The sequence below is a fragment of the Pongo pygmaeus genome, chromosome 10 (genome assembly GCF_028885625.2).
Source record: "Pongo pygmaeus isolate AG05252 chromosome 10, NHGRI_mPonPyg2-v2.0_pri, whole genome shotgun sequence".
Lineage (NCBI taxonomy): Eukaryota > Metazoa > Chordata > Mammalia > Primates > Hominidae > Pongo > Pongo pygmaeus.
Window position 1 is genome coordinate 118,941,880 of NC_072383.2, and position 17,457 is coordinate 118,959,336.

Here is a 17,457-nt window from a genome sequence, read left to right on the forward strand (position 1 = left end):
TGTGTGTGTACAGAGTGGGGGATGGCTCAGGCATTAGGACGGGACAGAAAGGGAGGGGGGGGCTCCTTTAAGGCCTGCCTGCATCGGGGGGAAGAGCGGGTCCTCATCGGTCTGGCAGCCCACGGACCTCATGGTTTGGGGTGCAGGAGTGGGAAGGGCAGGGCCCTGCACCCCCTCATCATGGGGCTCTTCCCCTGCACTCTGGACCCCAGAAGAACCACAGGTATAAGCTGAGGGCCCCAGGGGGGAGGAGGCGAGCAGGCTGGGCAGGGGAGAAGAGCTGCTGGCCGCGGCGTCTGTGCGATGCTGGAGCAAAGGGACAGAAGGAGAAGCCAGGACAGAGATGGTTCTTCTCAGGGGAATGGGAGAGCCAGGAGGGAAGACAACCTGGGGAGAAGAAAGGAGGGAGAGCGATGAGGAAGAAATCGCCAGCTCAGCCCACAGGGGTGGGGGGACCTCCCCAGGCTCCCCCTGGGCCTTCCTACTCTGCACCAATAATGGGGCCAGTCTTCCAAGGTCACAGGAGGCAAGAAACCCCCACCCTCTCCCCAGATCTCCCCTCCGGCCAGCACTGGGGCCAGGGAAGAACCTGGACCCCAGGTGCTTGGCTCTGGCCCAGCTCCAGCCATGGGCATCTCCTCGCCACCTTCTCTATGAGCTGCCCCCCGGCCCGTTTCCCACGTGGCTGCACAGTGATGATGACGCCCTCGGTCAGCCAGTCCTGGGCAGAGGGCCCCGCTGCCTCCGCCAGCTCCTCTGCCTCAGGCTGGATGCCCAGCCGCCCCTGCAGCTCCGCGATGAGCTGTTCCTGGGATGGGGTCCTGCTCAAGGTGGCAGGGTCCAGCCGGCGGCGAGGGGAGGGCTCCCGGGACATGGGGTGTGCGTGGCCAGTCTCCCGGCTCCTCCTGATCACAGATCGGATCTAGGGGGAGGGGGAGGGTAGGCTGTCACTGTCCCACTCCCAGCTTGCACGACGCTGCTCAGGCCACACTCAGATGCCTCAGGAGAGGGAGCACAAAAGAAAACCACCAAAGAGCCAAGCGGAGGTGGGTGGAGGCAAGGGGAGGGGGAAGATCAGACTGGCTCCAGAAGCACAGGCTGCGAGCGAGACCTCTGACCCAGCATTCACCTCCAAGCTGGCCACTGACCTTGGGCAAGACACTTAATTGCCACGGGCCTCAGCTTCCCCTTCCTTAAAATGGAACCACAAGATTTTCTTGGCTTACCGCACTGGGTTTGCACAAGAATTATTCCACAGGATGTAAGTGCATGCCCTTGACAAGGCATACGGCTTTTTCTTTCTTTTTTCTTTTTTTTTTATTTATTTATAATAGAAGAAGTCTTTCCTTCCAGGAGCTTTTTTTTGGGTGGGACGGAGTCTCGCTCTGTCGCCCAGGCTGGATGGAGTGCAGTGGCGCGATCTGGTCTCACTGCAACCTCCGCCTCCTGGGTTCAAGAGATTCTCCTGCCTCAGCCTCCTGAGTAGCTGGGATTAAAGGCATGCACCACCACGCCTGGCTAATTTTTTTTTTTTTTTTTTTTAGTAGAGACGGGGTTTCACCATGTTGGTTAGGTTGGTCTCAAACTCCTAACCTCGTGATCTGCCCGCCTCGGCCTCCCAAAGTGCTGGGATTACAGGCGTGAGCCACCGTGCTCAGCTAGCCAGAAACTTCTTTAACTAGTTTTTTTTTCTTATTTATATTATTATGCTAATATTATATTATGCTATTATACTTGTTGGTAGTGTTTTGGGGGTTTTTGGTTGTTTCGTTTTGTTTTCCAAAGAGGCATAAAGCTTGGGGGATTTTTTTTTTTTTTTTTTTGAGACAGTGTCTTGCTCTGTTGCTCAGGCTGAGTGCAGTGGTGCCATCACAACTCACTGCAGCCTCAAACTCCTGGGCTCAAGCGATCCTGCTGTAGCCTCCCCAGCAGCTGGGACTATAGGCATGCGCAACCACGCCCAGCTAATTTTTAATTTTTTGTAGAGACAGGGTTTTGCTGTGTTGCCTAGGCTGGTCTCAAACTCCTGGGCTCAAGCAATCCTCTTGTCTCAGCCTCCCAAAGTGCTGGGATTACAGGCATAAGCCACTGTGCCAAGGTGAGGCATAAAGTTTTTTTGTTTTTTTGTTTGTTTGTTTTTTGAGACTGAGTTTCGCTCTTGTTGCCCAGGCTGGAGTGCAATGGCATGATCTTGGCTCACCGCAACCTCTGTGTCCCGGGTTCAAGTGATTCTCCTGCCTCAGCCTCCCGAGTAGCTGGGATTACAGGCATGCGCCACCATGCCCAGCTAATCTTTTTGTATTTTTAGTAGAGACGGGGTTTCTCCATGTTGGTCAGGCTGGTCTCGAACTCCCGACCTCAGGTGATCCGCCCGCCTCGGCATCCCAAAGTACTGGGATTACAGGCGTGAGCCAGAACACCTGGCCCGGCATAAAGTTTTAATTAAGCAAAAAGCAAGTAATAAAAGTACTGTCAGCCACGGCCTATTGAGAGACCACATGCTGTGTTCTAAACACTTTCCAGGAATTATCTCATTTAGGTCTCCGGACAATCTTGATGGAAATTCTCCCCACTTTACAGATGAGAAAACTGAGGCTGAGGGAGGGGGTTGCCCAAGGTCACAGAGGTAGCAAGTGTTAGAGATGTGGTTTGTATCTAGGTCTATCTGGTTCCAAAGTCCATGCTTCTAATCATTTCACCACATCAGAATGTCAAGGCCAGCTCATCTGAAAGGAAAAAGCCTTAACAAAGCAAGAGGTGGGTTGACGCTATGAGAAATGCCGGTCCACAGAGCCCACTGCCAAGTGCTGACTGTCAGGTCCGGCCACAGTGTCTCAGCATTTTCTGCCCAAGCAGACATGCGCAGAGTGGGAGGCTGCATGCAGTTAGCAAGGAGCGGCCCACACTCAGACCCGCCAAGGGCCATGCCCAGCAGCCATGCGAGCTGGCGCCTGCCTGGCCAGAGGTGGAAATCCTCTCCGTGGTGCTGGGTGTGCCCGTGGCCATGGCACATGGAAGCTCTGGCTGTTCCTTCCCGGCCTGGGTGGCAGCTTCGGTGGTGCCCTCTGGGATCCTTGGGGTTTCAGGTCCCTGGGTTGGCCTGGCCACACTTCCCCTCTCGGTCATCTTTGCACCTAGCTGCTCCATGGTAACTGAGGCGGGGGAGCTGCTTCCCAGCCTCCCTGGCTCTGGCCTTGGCCTCTCCTGCTGTAGGCCGTGTTCCTCCGCGAGAGTCCAGGTATCTGGGAAGATGGCCTGCCGGTCCACTGCCACTACAGCTGGCTCTGTTACTTCTTGGAAGCTTTGAGCAGCTCCAGAGGGGGGCATTCTCTCAGGCCTGAATACCTCCGCAGCCCATGTCCGCTCCCATGTGGCAGCCAAGGCCTCCTCTGGGCACGAAGGGCTGGCTGGTGGCCCCTGGGGCTCCCCAGGCTCCTGGAGAGCTATGCTACCAGCACAGGGTACAGTGTGGCAGCGCGGAGCCCCAGAGAGCTCACTTGTGATGGTCGGCAGGGGCCTCCAATCTCGACCCTGGCTCTCTGTGCCCACTGCCCACAGAGAACCCTCCACAGAGGGAGACCTTGAGTTGAGGGTGTCAGGCATCACCCCAAGACCAGCCAAATCAAGCCAGCTGGGGGCTACAGGAGGTAGAAGGCCTCGTCCACTCTGCTCAGTACAAGGGAACTCCGGAGTGTGGCCCTGGCCTCGAGGGGAGGGTGTAGTGGTGGGTGGCAGAAATACAGATGGCATGGGAGGAGGAGAAGGAGGAAGGGAGCAGTATGAGGACGGAGCGGAGCTGGACAGCAGCCCCAGGGCACTCAGAGCCACAGTGGAGGAGCTGGTCTGGAGGAGAGAGAGAAAGGCAGAGGGGAGAGGAGAAAGAGAGATGAGGGGAGTGAGGACGGCTGCACCCTGCAAGCAGTGGGCTCGGCCTTAGGGCTGACCAAGGTGGCTGCAAAGCTGACGCACAGGACTGACCCTTGAAGGAGACCCAGACCCCAAAAAGGCTTCCCTGGGCTTCGCGTGCTTAGCCCTCACCAAACCCAAGCAAGAGAAAGCAGCCGCCAAGCCGTGCCTGTGGAGCCACCCAGGGAGGGTATGAGAAAGAAAAGACCATGGTGAGGTGGACAAATGGGGAGCCAGGTGGCTACGGAAGACAGCCCCAGACACAAATGGAGGGAGAGCCAGCCCCAGGGGGCTGCTGAGCCCGCCTCGGACACTGGCCCAACTCGGCCATGTCCCTCTGGACAATCCCAGCCTTCCTACATCCCAAGTCCTCTACGTCTTCCAAGTCCTGGCTCCAGGGATCTGACTAAAACCACTGCTGCTTCTCCTGGCATCAGGACACAGGCCGTCTGAGAAAACGGCAGCCTTAAAAGCACCGGGGCACAGCTCCCTCAGGCCAGGCCCTGAATCCAACTTACTTGCTTCTAACCGTGGCTGCTCAGAACCACTGGCCTGGAGCTGGAACTATAGCATGCGAGGGTCACAGGGCCAGGTTCAACCCTCCACCCCAGCCACACTCCCATCTCCCACCATGAAACCTCAGCTGAAGGGAGGCTAGGAGACACCATCAGGGCCAAGGGTGCAGGGACCATTCACTCCCCTCTCATATTCCCTAGGTCATGCCCCAAAGGTCTCCAGCTGACCCACATGGAAGTGTGAAGTCAGCAGCTGCTGGTGAGTTCTGTCAATATCAATCCCCATGGAAACACTGAATCCTCTAAATTAAACATCTCAGGCCTGGCAGGACTGGGGAGGCCCGGCAGGGCAGGGGAAGGGCAGGTACCTCGTGCAAGGCTGGCCCCATGGTTTCCCACAGACACGCTCGTGGGAACTGAGAGGCCCTGGAGGGCGAGAGGGAAGGATGGGAGAAGGGTAGCAAGGGAGGCTTGTGGATTCAGGATCAGAGGCAGAAAGAAAGAGGATGTGTTGAGGACAGCTAGCGTGGGAGATGGGGCTCCAGGGCAAATGACCTCCCAGGCACAGGCTCCCAAGTCCCACATGGCCCAGCAGAGAATGCCCTCCCCCACCCAGAGCAGCCATCAACACAAGGTTCTTTGTCCCAGCGTCCCAGCCTCCTGATCCCCTCGACCTGAGTGGCTGGGAGCACCCCGGGAGGAAGGAATGTCTCAGCTGAGCACTTCTCCAGCTTGTCTGCCTTCACTGGCTACTGCAATCCTCAGGCAGGCTCACCTGGCCCTCCCTCCCCGTCTCCTGGCATCATAGCAAGGCCAGGGCATGACAGTGTCCCTGGCTCAAGGGCAAGGCACCCAAACACTGAGATGCCAAGGTCCAGCTACCCACACAGAGGTAAGGGAGGAGAAGGATGAGGGAGGGGCGGCAGGGCAGGGAAGATGGAGGGTTCACAGGGCACCTTGAAATCCGACAGTGAAGCCATCAGCTCGTCCAGCTCCCTGGTGGCAGAGGAGGCTGAGATGCGCGTCTGCTGTTGGGTGGAGGTGACACGCTGCAGGCTGCTCATCTCGCCCTGGTTCACAGTGATGGCAGGGCTGCAGGGTGGGCACGGCATCAGTGGGGAGCCCACAGTCAGCCCCACACTTCACGGGGATCAAATCGACCTCTCACCTCGGACACTGGGGTCTCACCATCCCCAACCCCAGGGCGGCCCACCAGCTCCCAGTCTCTCCTGGGTACCCATCATTGGGTCAGAAGAAAGGGCAGTTCAATGGCAGCAGGAAGTGCCAGGAAGACTCCTCTAGCCCCCAGCCCAAGTGAAAGCTGGCCTGTGAAACAAGCCCAAGCGCCCTACGTTTCCTCCACAACACTGGACATGGAGGTGAGGCTACTGCAGTAACACAACGGCACTGGTAAGAGCTCACGTGTTGGACACTCACCATGTGTGCCACGCACTACACACCAGAAACCATTCCAAGCGCTTTACATGGATTACTGGTTCTCGCCCTTATTGAGGTAGGTGGTCTTATTCCAGTGATCTCATAAGTTCTTGTCCCATTTTACAGATGGGAAAACTAAGGCTTGAGAGCTGACAGTTAACTGTCAGAGCCAAGATGTGAACTCTACTGTGTGGCCCCAAAGCCTGTGCCAAGAGCTGCTAAGCTCCAGGCGCCCTCGGCGTGCACAATGTCTGTCCTTTCTGACTGGCAGTGACTGGCTGAAGGCAGGGATGGTGTCCATGTGACTCACCACTATCCCCCCAGTGCCTGGCAAATGGCAGACACGGGAGGGAGTGGGTGATACCAGGGCTAAGGGGACAGACACTGGACCCGGGGCAGGCTGGGCCAGCCCTTCCCCACCTGGGGAGAGCCCAGTGGGTACTCACACGGGGCTGGGCACGGAGCTCTCCAGTTCATCCAAGAGACTCTCCACACTGGGCCGCACGTCCTCCAGGCCCCGGCCCCCATTCCGCTTAGGCTTCTCTTTCGTCAGGGGCCCAGCTTTGCCTCCCAAGGGGCTGTTAGTCTCTGGGACACCATAGTGGGGGCTCAGGGCCCCAGGAAGCGGGGGACTTGAGTTGGCCTCATCTTGCAGAGAGGAGAGAAAAAGGCTGCTCAGCCCTTGAGCCCTCCTGGGATCTAGAGGTCAGCAGATGGGCCCTGGGCCCTGGTAGACCCTGCCCCAGGGACCCGGTCCTACCTGCAGGGAAGCCTGGCGGGTTATGCTGCACGGCGTTCAGTTCCAGCAGCAGGCGGTCGAGTTCAGAAAGGTTGCTGCCCAGGGACGTGCTCATTACGGTGGGTGAAGACTCGGCTGATTTCTGCTTGTTGGGGAAGCTTTGAGAGGCAAAGGAAAGAAGACAGTGAGAGATGCTCTCTGGCCTTGTACTGGCTTGGCAGTTCCCAGATTCCCAGGGAGAACAAGGCAGAGGAGATGCGAAGTCTTCCCCCGCAAGAGGACAGAGGGTAGGGAAGGGATGTGGTAAGAAGAGGGGAGGAGGCCGGGCACGGTGGCTCACGCCTGTAATCCCAGCACTTTAGGAGGCCGAGGCGGGCAGATCATGAGGTCAGGAGATCGAGACCATCCTGGCTAACATGGTGAAACCCCGTCTCTACTAAAAATTAGCCGGGCGTGGTGGCAGGTGCCCATAGTCCCAGCTACTTGGGAGGCTGAGGCAGGAGAATGGCGTGAACCCAGGAGGCGGAACTTGCAGTGAGCCGAGATCGCGCCACTGCACTCCAGCCTGGGCGACAGAGCGAGACTCCATCTCAAAAAAAAAAAAGAAAAGGAAAAAAAGAAGAGGGGAGGAAGGAAGTCTTGCTTCAGTTCCTCAGCTACACGGAGATGCTGTGATAGCCCAGAATGTCCACTGCATGGAGATGGCACTGATGAGGTAGACGGGCCCACCGACAGGCCTTCTGCAGCTTAAACCAGAGTAACCCCACAAGGCCCATTCGCCATACCTGCTCCCGGGCCTCCGCTGCCTCCCACCTGGCCAGGTCCCTGAGATTTCTAAGCAGGAGGGAAGGTGCCCTGGGAAGACTGGGGCAGTACCTGTAGACGTGCTCCTCCTCACCCACTCGGGAGCACGGAGAGCCAACACTGTCCTGAGGGTTGGAGACACTGGAAGTTTTGGCACTGGAGCCGTACACAGGTGATGAGGACTGAGGCTGCGAGAAGGAGAATGCTCAGAGGCTACCCCGAGGAGAGAAAAAGGAACAGGGGCCAGGAGCAGCTCCAGTCACCCCCAGGAGGCTCCTGCCCACAGCCAGTCTCACCAGGGAATTTCCACAGTCGGGCCAGGAGACCTGTGATTAACCACTTGGTCACTGCTCCACTCACGTGGTGAGTGGTAGGAGCAGTGTCTGGTTGGGAAGGGTCGACTGCCCCAATTCCATTCCATCCCCTGGCTCCCTAAGCCCCTGCCAGGTAAGTTCCCTCTGTCCCCCAGCCTCCTCGGTCTTCCAGCCACTGTCCCCGCCTCACCTGCTGGTGGATGAATCGGGAGCCACTGGGCTGCCACTGGTCTAAGGGGTCAAGGATTGTGCCATTGAGGGCCTCGCTGGACGGGGGTGGGGGGACGGGGGGTGGCACGGCAATCTCCTGGTATGTGTGGTTTCCAGTTGGGTATGAGTAGGGGGTCTCCTCCGACAAGAACACAGGCCGTTTGGAGATGTGGGAGGTGGTAGACTCCAAGTCCGCCAGCAGGGCGTCTGCAAAGAGAAGGCACGGGGAGCAGGTGAGAACTGGAATCCTGGGGACTCTCCCGTGGCAGGGCCCTCCCTGCCTGCACCTCAAGAGTTAATGCCTTCTAGCACCTGCCCCACCCATGGGAGTAATGACCAGCCTTGGGACAGGAAGCCACCAGCCCCGACCAGCCTAACCAAGAGCCGGCTCCCAAAGCTGACTTCTTCTGGCAACCCAGGACTGAAAGTGCTCTAGAGGCGGGCTCTGGGGCTGCCCTGTGGGATCTCCTACCTCTGGGAGTCAGGCACCTGGCACTGCGTTCCCTCCTGACAGGGCCGCGCAGCCGCAAGTGAAGTGCCTGTCTGGAACTCTGAATCTGCAGGGCAACGCAGAGAGAATGGGCGGGAGGGGCCCCACGTCACAGGGAGGGGCCCTGGCAGTGCCAGGCCCTCACTTGATTTCTAAGAGCTTAGGCTTTCTCAGCCCCCGACTGGAAGGGGCACTCAGGATGGCCCCCGCCCTCCTAACCAGGTAGAGGCAGAAGCCCGGGCTCCAGGTTCCTCCTGAGGCTCCAGCCTTACGGGGTAAGGTGTATGGGGAGGTGGGGGCTGGAGTGAGGCTGGTGCAGCGGTCCCCACCCCCTCAGTGAGCAGGGGGCAAGGCTGCTCCATTGGCTGTTTCTGCGGAAGTCTGGCAAGCAGCCCGGCCCCAGAGGCTCCAGGCCCCCACTGTTCTGCTTTTAACAGCGGCAAGGGAGCCAAATCAGCCCTCTAGTTTAAGCTTCCATTACCCTGGCACCTGGCAGCCAACAGGGGGGCACTAGGTCTCCCCAGTCTCCAGAAAAGAAGGGTATAGATAGAGGGGCAAGAGTAGGACCTGCTGACCCCCACCTCCTCCTTCCCCTCCTGGGACCCTCAACAGCCTCACGGCTCAGACAGCCCGGCCCTGGATGCCACACCCTCATTCCTGCCCCGTTCACAACTTGCTTGCTCTCAGCTCCCTGGTAACCTGCTGGGTCCAGGGAGCCGACAGCTTGATCCCTAGCCCTCAGGATAATAAACATCTAAAAAGCAATGGCTGCGTTTATTGCCACTTATCAGTAACAGGCACACTGCTAGGCATTCTAGCAGCGTGTACAAGGTCTCCGTTAATCCCCCTAATACCCCCTGTAGCTGGAATTGATTCTCCCCGCAGGGATGAGGAAAGCCGGGCTTGGAGAGGCAGAGGTCAGAGGTGTTTGCTCCAAATAACAAAGCCAGTGAGTGGCACAATTGTCTGACTCCTCAGAAGCCCCAAACCCCAAAAACCTGGCCTGTAAGAGCCCACTGTGACTACCAGATGACGCCATACTTAAAGGGTTCAACTTCCTGAATGTTGGAGGCCCAAGCTGTGAAGCCTGCCAGTGTGATCCTTCCTTGTGGCCTTGCTCCCAGTCCCCCAACCTGTGTTCAGAGGAGGGAATAGAGAAGCAAGGCCCTCACCCAGGGCCTCAGTCTATGGGGCCACACCTTCTCCCAGCTGCCTGTCCTGATCTCCTACCCTCAAGGCTGGCCACACCTACCCCAGGCTCCTGCCCAGATGGACAGAGGGGATGTCTGTTCCAAGGCCCGGGACCCCGGGTCTGGTCTCCTGACCTCCGAAGAAGTTCAGGTCCTACAGCCCGCCCTGCCCTCTGGGTCCCATGGAGGAGGCCTGGCTTCCTGTCTCTAGCAAACCGGAACTAGAGGGAGTTGGTAGGTATCTAGGTAACAGCAGAAAAGGAACCAGCGTCCAGGCCAATCCCCACGGCCTCTCCAGGGCCACACCTGCTGTCTTGGCTTCACGCAGTGTCCTCATTTCCTCTGGGCCCAATCAGCAATGGGCGGATCCCTCTTTCTCCACCATGGGCAGGGCCAGCTAAGAAACCCCATAGGACTCCCCAGAGCAGGCAATGAATGAATGCAACCCCAGCAAGGGGGCAGGAGCAGCTGCCATCCTTGAAGGCCCACTGGGGCCAGGAGCTTCACCTTTGTTACCCGCCATCCTCACAACGCCACTAGCACAGATGGTATAACTGCGGTTCAGAGGCAGTCACATCCCACACTGCCAAGACTGGATGAAGTGACAATGCTGGACTCTGAACTCAGGTCTCTTGGACTCCAAACACCCAACAGAAGACAAATGGTCAGGCTTCCTTGTCAAACATTTTGAATCAGGGACTCCACCAAACGCCGGCTCCACCACAATGTGATTCTAAGCCTGGGCTTTTGGTTTATGGATTGGATTCGGGTTTACAATGTCAACAGGCTCTTGGGAGCACAGATCCTAGGTTGGTGAAGTACCGGTGAAAGGATGCAGTTCTGGGGCACAGAGACACAAGATCACTCATTCTGAGGTCGAGCCAGACCTGAGTTCAAGCGCCAGCTCCCCTCTCTACTATCCATGCCACAGGGCAAATCGCTTAGCTTCTCAGGGCCTGTTTTCTCAGTAAGTTCTTGAATAACTCTGACCTCAAAGTACTGGTGTGAGGTTTATAAGGGCTAGCAGGTACACTGGAAGCTGCAAACATCAGCTGCAAATATCAGGGTCTCCAGACCCAAGTCACTCTGCAGGAGGAAGCTCCATAGCACATTGGAAGCTACAAACATCAAATCTGATTTGCTCTGTAAAATCCAGAATAAGGTCCTTCTCCAAGGAGAGCAGTGTAGGTAGGATGCAAAGTACTGACTTCTCCTAAGTCTCCTAAGTCTTTTCTGGGTAGAATATGAACAAACCATGAAAAGGGCAACCTTGAAAAGAAAAGCAAAGTAATAAAGTAACATTCAAAGTGTAGCATGTCCCAGCCTGGGCAAAACAGTGAGAGCCTGTCTCTACAAAAAATTTAAAAATTAGCTGGGTGTGATGGCGCATGCCTATAGTCCCAGCTACTCAGGAGGCTGAGGTGGGAGGATCACTTGAGAACAGGAGTTGGAGATCAGCTTGGGCAACACAGTGAAACCCCATCTCTACAAAAAATTTAAAAATTAGCTGGGTGTGGTGATATGCGCCTGTAGTCCCAATTACTCAGGAGGCTGAGGCAGGAGGATTGCTTGAGCCCAGGAGGTCAAGGCTACACAGTGAGCTACAATTGCACCACTGCACTCTAGGCGGGGTGACAGAGCGAGACCCTGTCTTAAAAACCAACCAACCAACCAACCATAGAGTGTAGATGTCAGGGAGAAGGCACATCATTATTCAGTTTTCTCCAAAGTTTTGTCTATTTGAGGGACAGAGAAAAACCCCAGCAAGTCCATCCACCAGCCACAGGGTCTCTGGTATGGCTTCCTCCTCTCTCTCCACCCTTCATCCTCACCTAGTGATTTGGACAGGCAAGGACTAGGCAAGAGGGGTAGGGGTTGGTGCCTCCAAACCCCCCACAAACTCCTCAAGAAAGAAAACCAGAAATATAGGAGGCAAGCCAACAGTAGACTCCTAGCTTTACTTTGATTTCCAGTGGGTGCAAATACCTGAGACTTCCCCATAGGCTGCAAAATGGTTAAGGGTCAGAGTCCCCTTGCGAGCTCAGCAAACGTCCCCCCTGGCTTGAGCAAACAGAGCCGGCAGACACTGCACACAGGAGTCCAGTTGAAGGCAGAGCCCCATCCCAGCGGGGTCCCCCAGTGTCCAGCTCCAGCCTTTCCCTCCGCTCTAAATATTCCTTCTACTCATACCCCAAGGAAGGTGTCAGGCTATCCACTCTTCAAAGAAAATGGTACCCACTGAAACCATTCAAGACCAGGAATGCACCCTCCCTTCCCACATGCTAGGAGGACAGATTCCAGACATGCTGCTCGGAAGTAGTCGGGAGCCCTCATTCAAGCTAAGGAAGGCCTCAAATTTCCTTCGCATTACTCTACTAAGTTTCCAGGTCCAGGCCTGGGGCCCTCCAGACCCAAGTCACCCTGAAGGAGGAAGCTCTCTCTCTGGGGCTTCCCAACCACTTTCTGGAGGAAACCCACCCTGAATTCTGCAGGTTTTCTGTCTCTCCGGGCCAGCGGAAGTATGCAACATGAGGAGGCTGTCTCGAGGCTGAGGGCGGGCTAGGTGCAAAGTCCCCAGCGAGCCATGGGCAAAGGCCATGGAGCTATGTCCTGGCTCCACCCTGGCGAGGAAGGGGTGCAGACTGTCTGCTGCTCCCCACCAGAGGGCACCATTGGCCCGTCAGCTTCCTGCCACTGGGTAACCTCGTGCAATCTTGGAATTTTCTAGCCGGAGAAGACTGGGGAGCCCCGGCCATGGGCGCAGTGGGGAAGTTTCAATCCTGAGACAACAAGGCTGAGCTGGAGGAATACAGCAAGCTCCTAGGAGTAACGCAGGTAGCCTGGTATCACTTGAAGGCACAACCCAAGGGTGACATGCAGGGCTCTGGAGAACCAGAGGGGGGCACGCCCTCACTTCCAGGGCCCTGTGCAAATGCAGCACCATGTGCGCCCCCATCTGCACCCCATGGCTGCACCTGGTCAGAGCAACAGCACGGAACAGCTGCAGCTTTGGGTCGGGAGGCCGCCCTGGGGCAGGTGGCTGGGCAGAAACAGCGCACCACGGCCAGGCTGAGAGGAAGAAGCCCTTCCCTGGGCCTCAGCAACCAACTGAGCGTAATCCTTACAACCGGTGGGAGCCGCTGGAGGGTTAAGGTGCAGACACCCTCAGCCCACTGCTCCGAGGAGGAGGGGACCGGTTCGCCTGCATTCCAGGGCAAGTGCTGCAGCTATGCCCCTCACATTCCTGTACCCACCTAGGGGCTCAGGGTGGAAGGAAACCTGGGTCCCCCTGTACCTACAATAAGGGGATGTCCCCCAGACTGTGGCTCTGGGGACCCCGGTTGATCCACTGACACATGGCACTCAATACCAGATTAAAGAGAATCAATTAAACCCTTCCGCCCCCACCCCCAACTGTAGCATAGAAACAAGCCAGGCTTCTTCCTCCTGCCTAAGCCCCTGCCACTTCTTAGTGTGTGATAAAGACTATCAAGACCAGAGGCCTGGAGCTGGACAGGTGCCAAGAGAGAGGAGATAAAGGTCCATCTCTCTGAGGGGGAGGGAGGACCCAGAGCGATTCCATTCTCTCCTCCCAGGCTCTGAGGACTTTCAATGTTACAACTTGTACGGTGAATCCTCAGTCACCTGGGCTCTGCTCAATGGCTGAATTGCTCGGATAGGCTGCTTAACTGCTTTTGTGCCTCAGTTTCCTTGTCTGCCCAATAGGAATTCCACCATTTTACTCACAGGATTGGGACTACATGAGAAAAATAGATATAAAGTGCTGACTTAGCACAGTGCCTGGAATAGAGCACACAGGAAATGGGAGTTGCTAAGTAGATTACAAGCTTCTTCCCAGAGAGGTGTTGAGCCCTAGGAGGGGAAAGAAATCACCTCCCCGTCCTATCCAATCCCTGAGGGCAAAGGGTGCTTTGCCCAGTCCCAGATCAGCAGGAAGCAGGTAAATGTGGGGCATGGAGCCAGCTTTTCCATCCCTTCTTGGAGTTTACAGGCTGCCCTGCCACACCAGCCCCAGCGCCAGGGCCCCGTGGTCCCTGCCCACCTTTGCCATTCTGGATTCCTCCACCAGCAGCCCCAGGCAGAACTAGAAGAGGTATAGTCCTGTGGCCCTCAGGCGGCCCCACCTTAGCACGCCTTGCATTCTCGAGGCCTGAGAGGCCCACGTAAGAACAAGGTATTTCCAGCCACCTCACCCACCTTCTTCTGCAGGCCAATTTCACTCAGCTTTCATTGCCCCAGGCAGGGGGCGGCCAGTGCAGCTTCCTTAGGAGCTGACAAGCCGAAGGAAGGAGCAGCAAACACCGCCCTGAAAGCTCCAGCACCAGCAGCAACGGGCTGCCATAGCACAGGGGCCTTCCCCGCAGCCCTGGGCCAGCTGTCCATCCCTGCCATCTGATAGGAAACCCAGACTCCCAGAGAGACAAGTCCCTGTCCTAGGGGGTCTAGGGACGCCCAGCCTCATGGCCTGTCTATCCTGTTGGGTCCAGAACTCTGGACAAGGGAGGTTCCCAACCCCCTGATGACCACCTGGGCAGCCTTGGTAGCTCTGAGTATCAGAGAAGCTGCGGCCTCCTTACAGTTGCCCAAGCTCAGGGATATAAGCAGTGAGCGGGGCTTGGTGCTTCCTAAGGAAGGAGCTATGTAAACAGCAGGACCAGCTCAGGGATGGTCTCATCTCAGCCCCTTTGGTGAGACTCTTCCAGATTAGGAAGGAAAACAGAACGGGAAGGCGGGTCTCCCCCCTCCCCCTGGCTCCAAGCTCCCCTCCCCTCCCCCAGCCCAGAGCACATGAGCAGTTAGAGCAGAGGTAATCTAATCCGCAGCGGGGTGCTTTCACTCGGTGAGTAAGTCCCCAGGAATGGTGAGCTGGGTATATTTATCCTGATAACCGTCCGTCCTCAGTAAGGGCCAATCCACAATTAGGCCAGATCCACTCTGCCCCACCCACCCCCAGCCCAGGGACCTAGGGCCTGGACACTGACTAGTAACACTGTCTCCTTGAGGGGCCTTCCCTGCCAATTTGGGTTCTTGTCAACCGTCTCCTCTCCAAGAATTAAGCTCCAGAGAGCAGGGGCCTTGTTGGTCTTGTTCAATGCCATATCCCCAGCAGCTAGAATGAATGGCTGAATGACAGAGGAGCTGTGAAGAGGAGGAGGATGGAGAAGCAGCAGTGAGCAGAGCAAACAGCTAGTGCGGAGGAGGGGAGCCAGGATGCCCTGATCCCAGGCCCAGCGGATCAGTGGGGGCCCCTCAGTGGATCCTCTAACCTCTCTGGATGTCTTCTCTATCAAGAAAATGGGCAGAACCCAATTTGTCCCCATTCCCAGTAGCACGCTCTGAGGAGGAGATAATACGATTATGGATGAGATTTATATAGCACCTTTGAGCTCTTCCGAGTTAGTCTAAATCCAAGATTCTGCTATTATCTGAATCCCAGACAGGAACTGCTCTCCTAAGAGGATGGATGAGAAACGATCAATACCATAGTGTCATTTAAATATTTAATAGCCATGCCTGGAGGTTACAAAGACTCAGCCACCAATTCTCCTCCGCTGACTCATGCCTCACTCAACAGGAACTGCATTTTACCCTCACAGCCCTGAAGGAAGTGTGGGCTGGGGGGTGACACACAGGAAGCCAGGGGAGAAGGCCTGAGAGTCTTCCAGTCAGCCGCCAAGGGAGGAGGGGGTGGTCATTTGGATGAAGTGGTTCTTCCCCAGGCTTCCTACAGGCCTAGCTTAGGAGGGTGGCTTCCTGTATGCTGACGAGCTCTTCCTTGCAGAGGGTGACAAAATATGAGTGTGCAGACAGGCTGGCTTTATTGGCTGCCTGGCTTGTGCCCAAGGTCACAGGGCACAGGTAACCAGAGACCCGAGAGAATAACGGCTGCAAGGCAACTCCAGCAGTCACCCTGAGCTCCAGGCAGAATACCAACTGTGCCAGGCCCATCTGCACCAGGCATCCACACAGGGCCCACCCATCAGGCTCCTGGCCACTTCCCCATCAAATTGGGCTCCAGGAGCTTAAGCAACAGCAGGTGAGACAAGGCGAAGGCCGCCCAGGTTGACTCTGAGCACTTCTATGCGTCTGCCTTAGGCTACAGGCACAGGAGTTCAGGCCAGGCTGGCCAAACACCAGTCTTTCTCTTCTTTTTTTGAGACAAGTCTTGTTCTGTCACTCAGGCTGGAGGCCTGATCACAGCTCATTGCAGCCTAGAATTCTTGGGCTCAAGGGATCTTCCTGCCTCAGCCTCCCGAGTAGCTAGGACTAAAAGCACACGCCACCACACTAGGCTTTTAAAAACTTTTTTGTAGAGACAGGGTCTCGCTATGTTGCCCAGGCTGGTCTTGAACTCCTGGCCTCAAGCCATCTTCCTGCCTGGGCCTTCCCAAAGTGCTGAGATTACAGACATGAGCCACCATGCCCGGCCCCAGAGTCTCTTTCATATTGTAAATAACTCATCTCTCCTGTCCAGAATCAGTGGGCCCCTCCCTCCTCCAGAGGTCCCAGAACATTGTGGACACATTTCATTGGTCAGATGTCATCCCCCTCTTTAGGTCACCCAGAGATGCTAGACCTTTTAAGGTCAAGCCTAGGGCCCCATTCCAGGCCCGACTCACAGCTCCTTCAATGGGTAAAACCCAGATTCACATACAAAAAGACAGCCTCAAACTCAGGAGACTCATGGGCTGGAAAGGTTCTTAGCTGTTCCAAATCGACCCCAGCCCATTCCTGCAATCTGGGCTCTTCCAGGCAAGTTGATCTGTTGCAGAGCAGGGCGGCTCCTTGGGCCTCTCACCCCTGCTAATCACCAACAGAGGTTAGGAGGGGCTCAAAGTGAGTCATCGTCCCACAGAGACCCGAACAAAAAGTTCAAAAGTTTGCCTGTTCCTGAGATGAGCTGCAGTTTTTTTGCGATGTTTGTGGATTTCATAGCATTAGTTACCTACTCTTTGCTGGTCAGGTTCTCACTAACCAACCAGCACCTTCCCCTTTTCTCAGGCAGCAAGGTCATTTCCCTGAAGTCAGCTCTCGCTTGCCTGTCTTCCCCAGTTCTCTTTTCTAAGTCCCTTTAATAGCTCCCACATTTAGCTGGTCACCAAGTCACATCGATTCTTCCTTCGCGGGGCCTCTCCCTGTCATCACTTGCCTCCCTTTCCTTTCATCACCACAGCCAAGCACTTGGACTAGCATTCGAATCCATGCTCAGTGCCTACCTGAACTTGACTGCAGCCCCCTGCCCTGGGTTCTCCCAACCTAACCCTTCCTGCAGGCACCATCGGCCCGAACTTCTTGGCACCCAGCCTTTTTGGGGCATGCCTCATACTTCACTCTGGCTTCTCCCCCTAGACTGCAGGTCCTCTGTGGGCAAGAACGTCCTCCTGCTCCTGAATCCCCACAGCATGGATACCCTCGTAGGCCTCCTTTTTTTTTGAAATGGAGTCTTGCTCTGTCAACCAGGCTGGAGTGCAGTGGCATGATCTCGGCTCACTGCAGCCTCCACCTCCTGGGTTCAAACGATCCTCCCGCCTCAGTCTCCCAAGTAGCTGGGACAACAGGTACACACCATACCCGGCTAATTTTTGTATTTTCTTAGTAGAGTCGAAGTTTCACATTGTTGGACAGGCTTGTCTCGAACTCCTGACTTCAAGTGATCCACCCACCTTGGCATTCCGAGGTGCTGGGATTACAAGCATGAGCCACTGTGCCCGGCCCTCACAGGCCTCTTAGAGGGGCTTGAATGAATGTGTGCAGAGCAAGGGGCGGAGTTATAATACTCACCCACTGTTGCCCTCTCTGGCTATAAAACAAGGTCAGAAACCCTGGGGAT

At 56.2% G+C, this 17,457-nt stretch overlaps 1 protein-coding gene across 4 annotated transcripts in view; it reads right to left on the minus strand.

The window, feature by feature from the left end:
* Positions 1 to 17,457, minus strand: part of PXN (paxillin) — a 56,771-nt gene that overhangs the window by 5,714 nt on the left and 33,600 nt on the right. For 2 of the 4 annotated variants that reach the window (XM_054442728.2, XM_054442727.2), the window contains exons 2-6: positions 7,906 to 8,132; positions 7,474 to 7,589; positions 6,619 to 6,755; positions 6,305 to 6,506; positions 5,378 to 5,513 (exon numbers count right to left, since the gene is read on the minus strand). In XM_054442728.2, coding sequence (XP_054298703.1) covers positions 5,378 to 5,513; positions 6,305 to 6,506; positions 6,619 to 6,755; positions 7,474 to 7,589; positions 7,906 to 8,132 — 818 coding nt within the window. Of the gene's footprint in view, positions 1 to 78; positions 388 to 646; positions 923 to 2,955; positions 3,844 to 5,377; positions 5,514 to 6,304; positions 6,507 to 6,618; positions 6,756 to 7,473; positions 7,590 to 7,905; positions 8,133 to 17,457 lie in introns of all 4 variants that reach the window. The other 2 variants (XM_054442730.2, XM_063646780.1) reach the window with 2 other exon arrangements.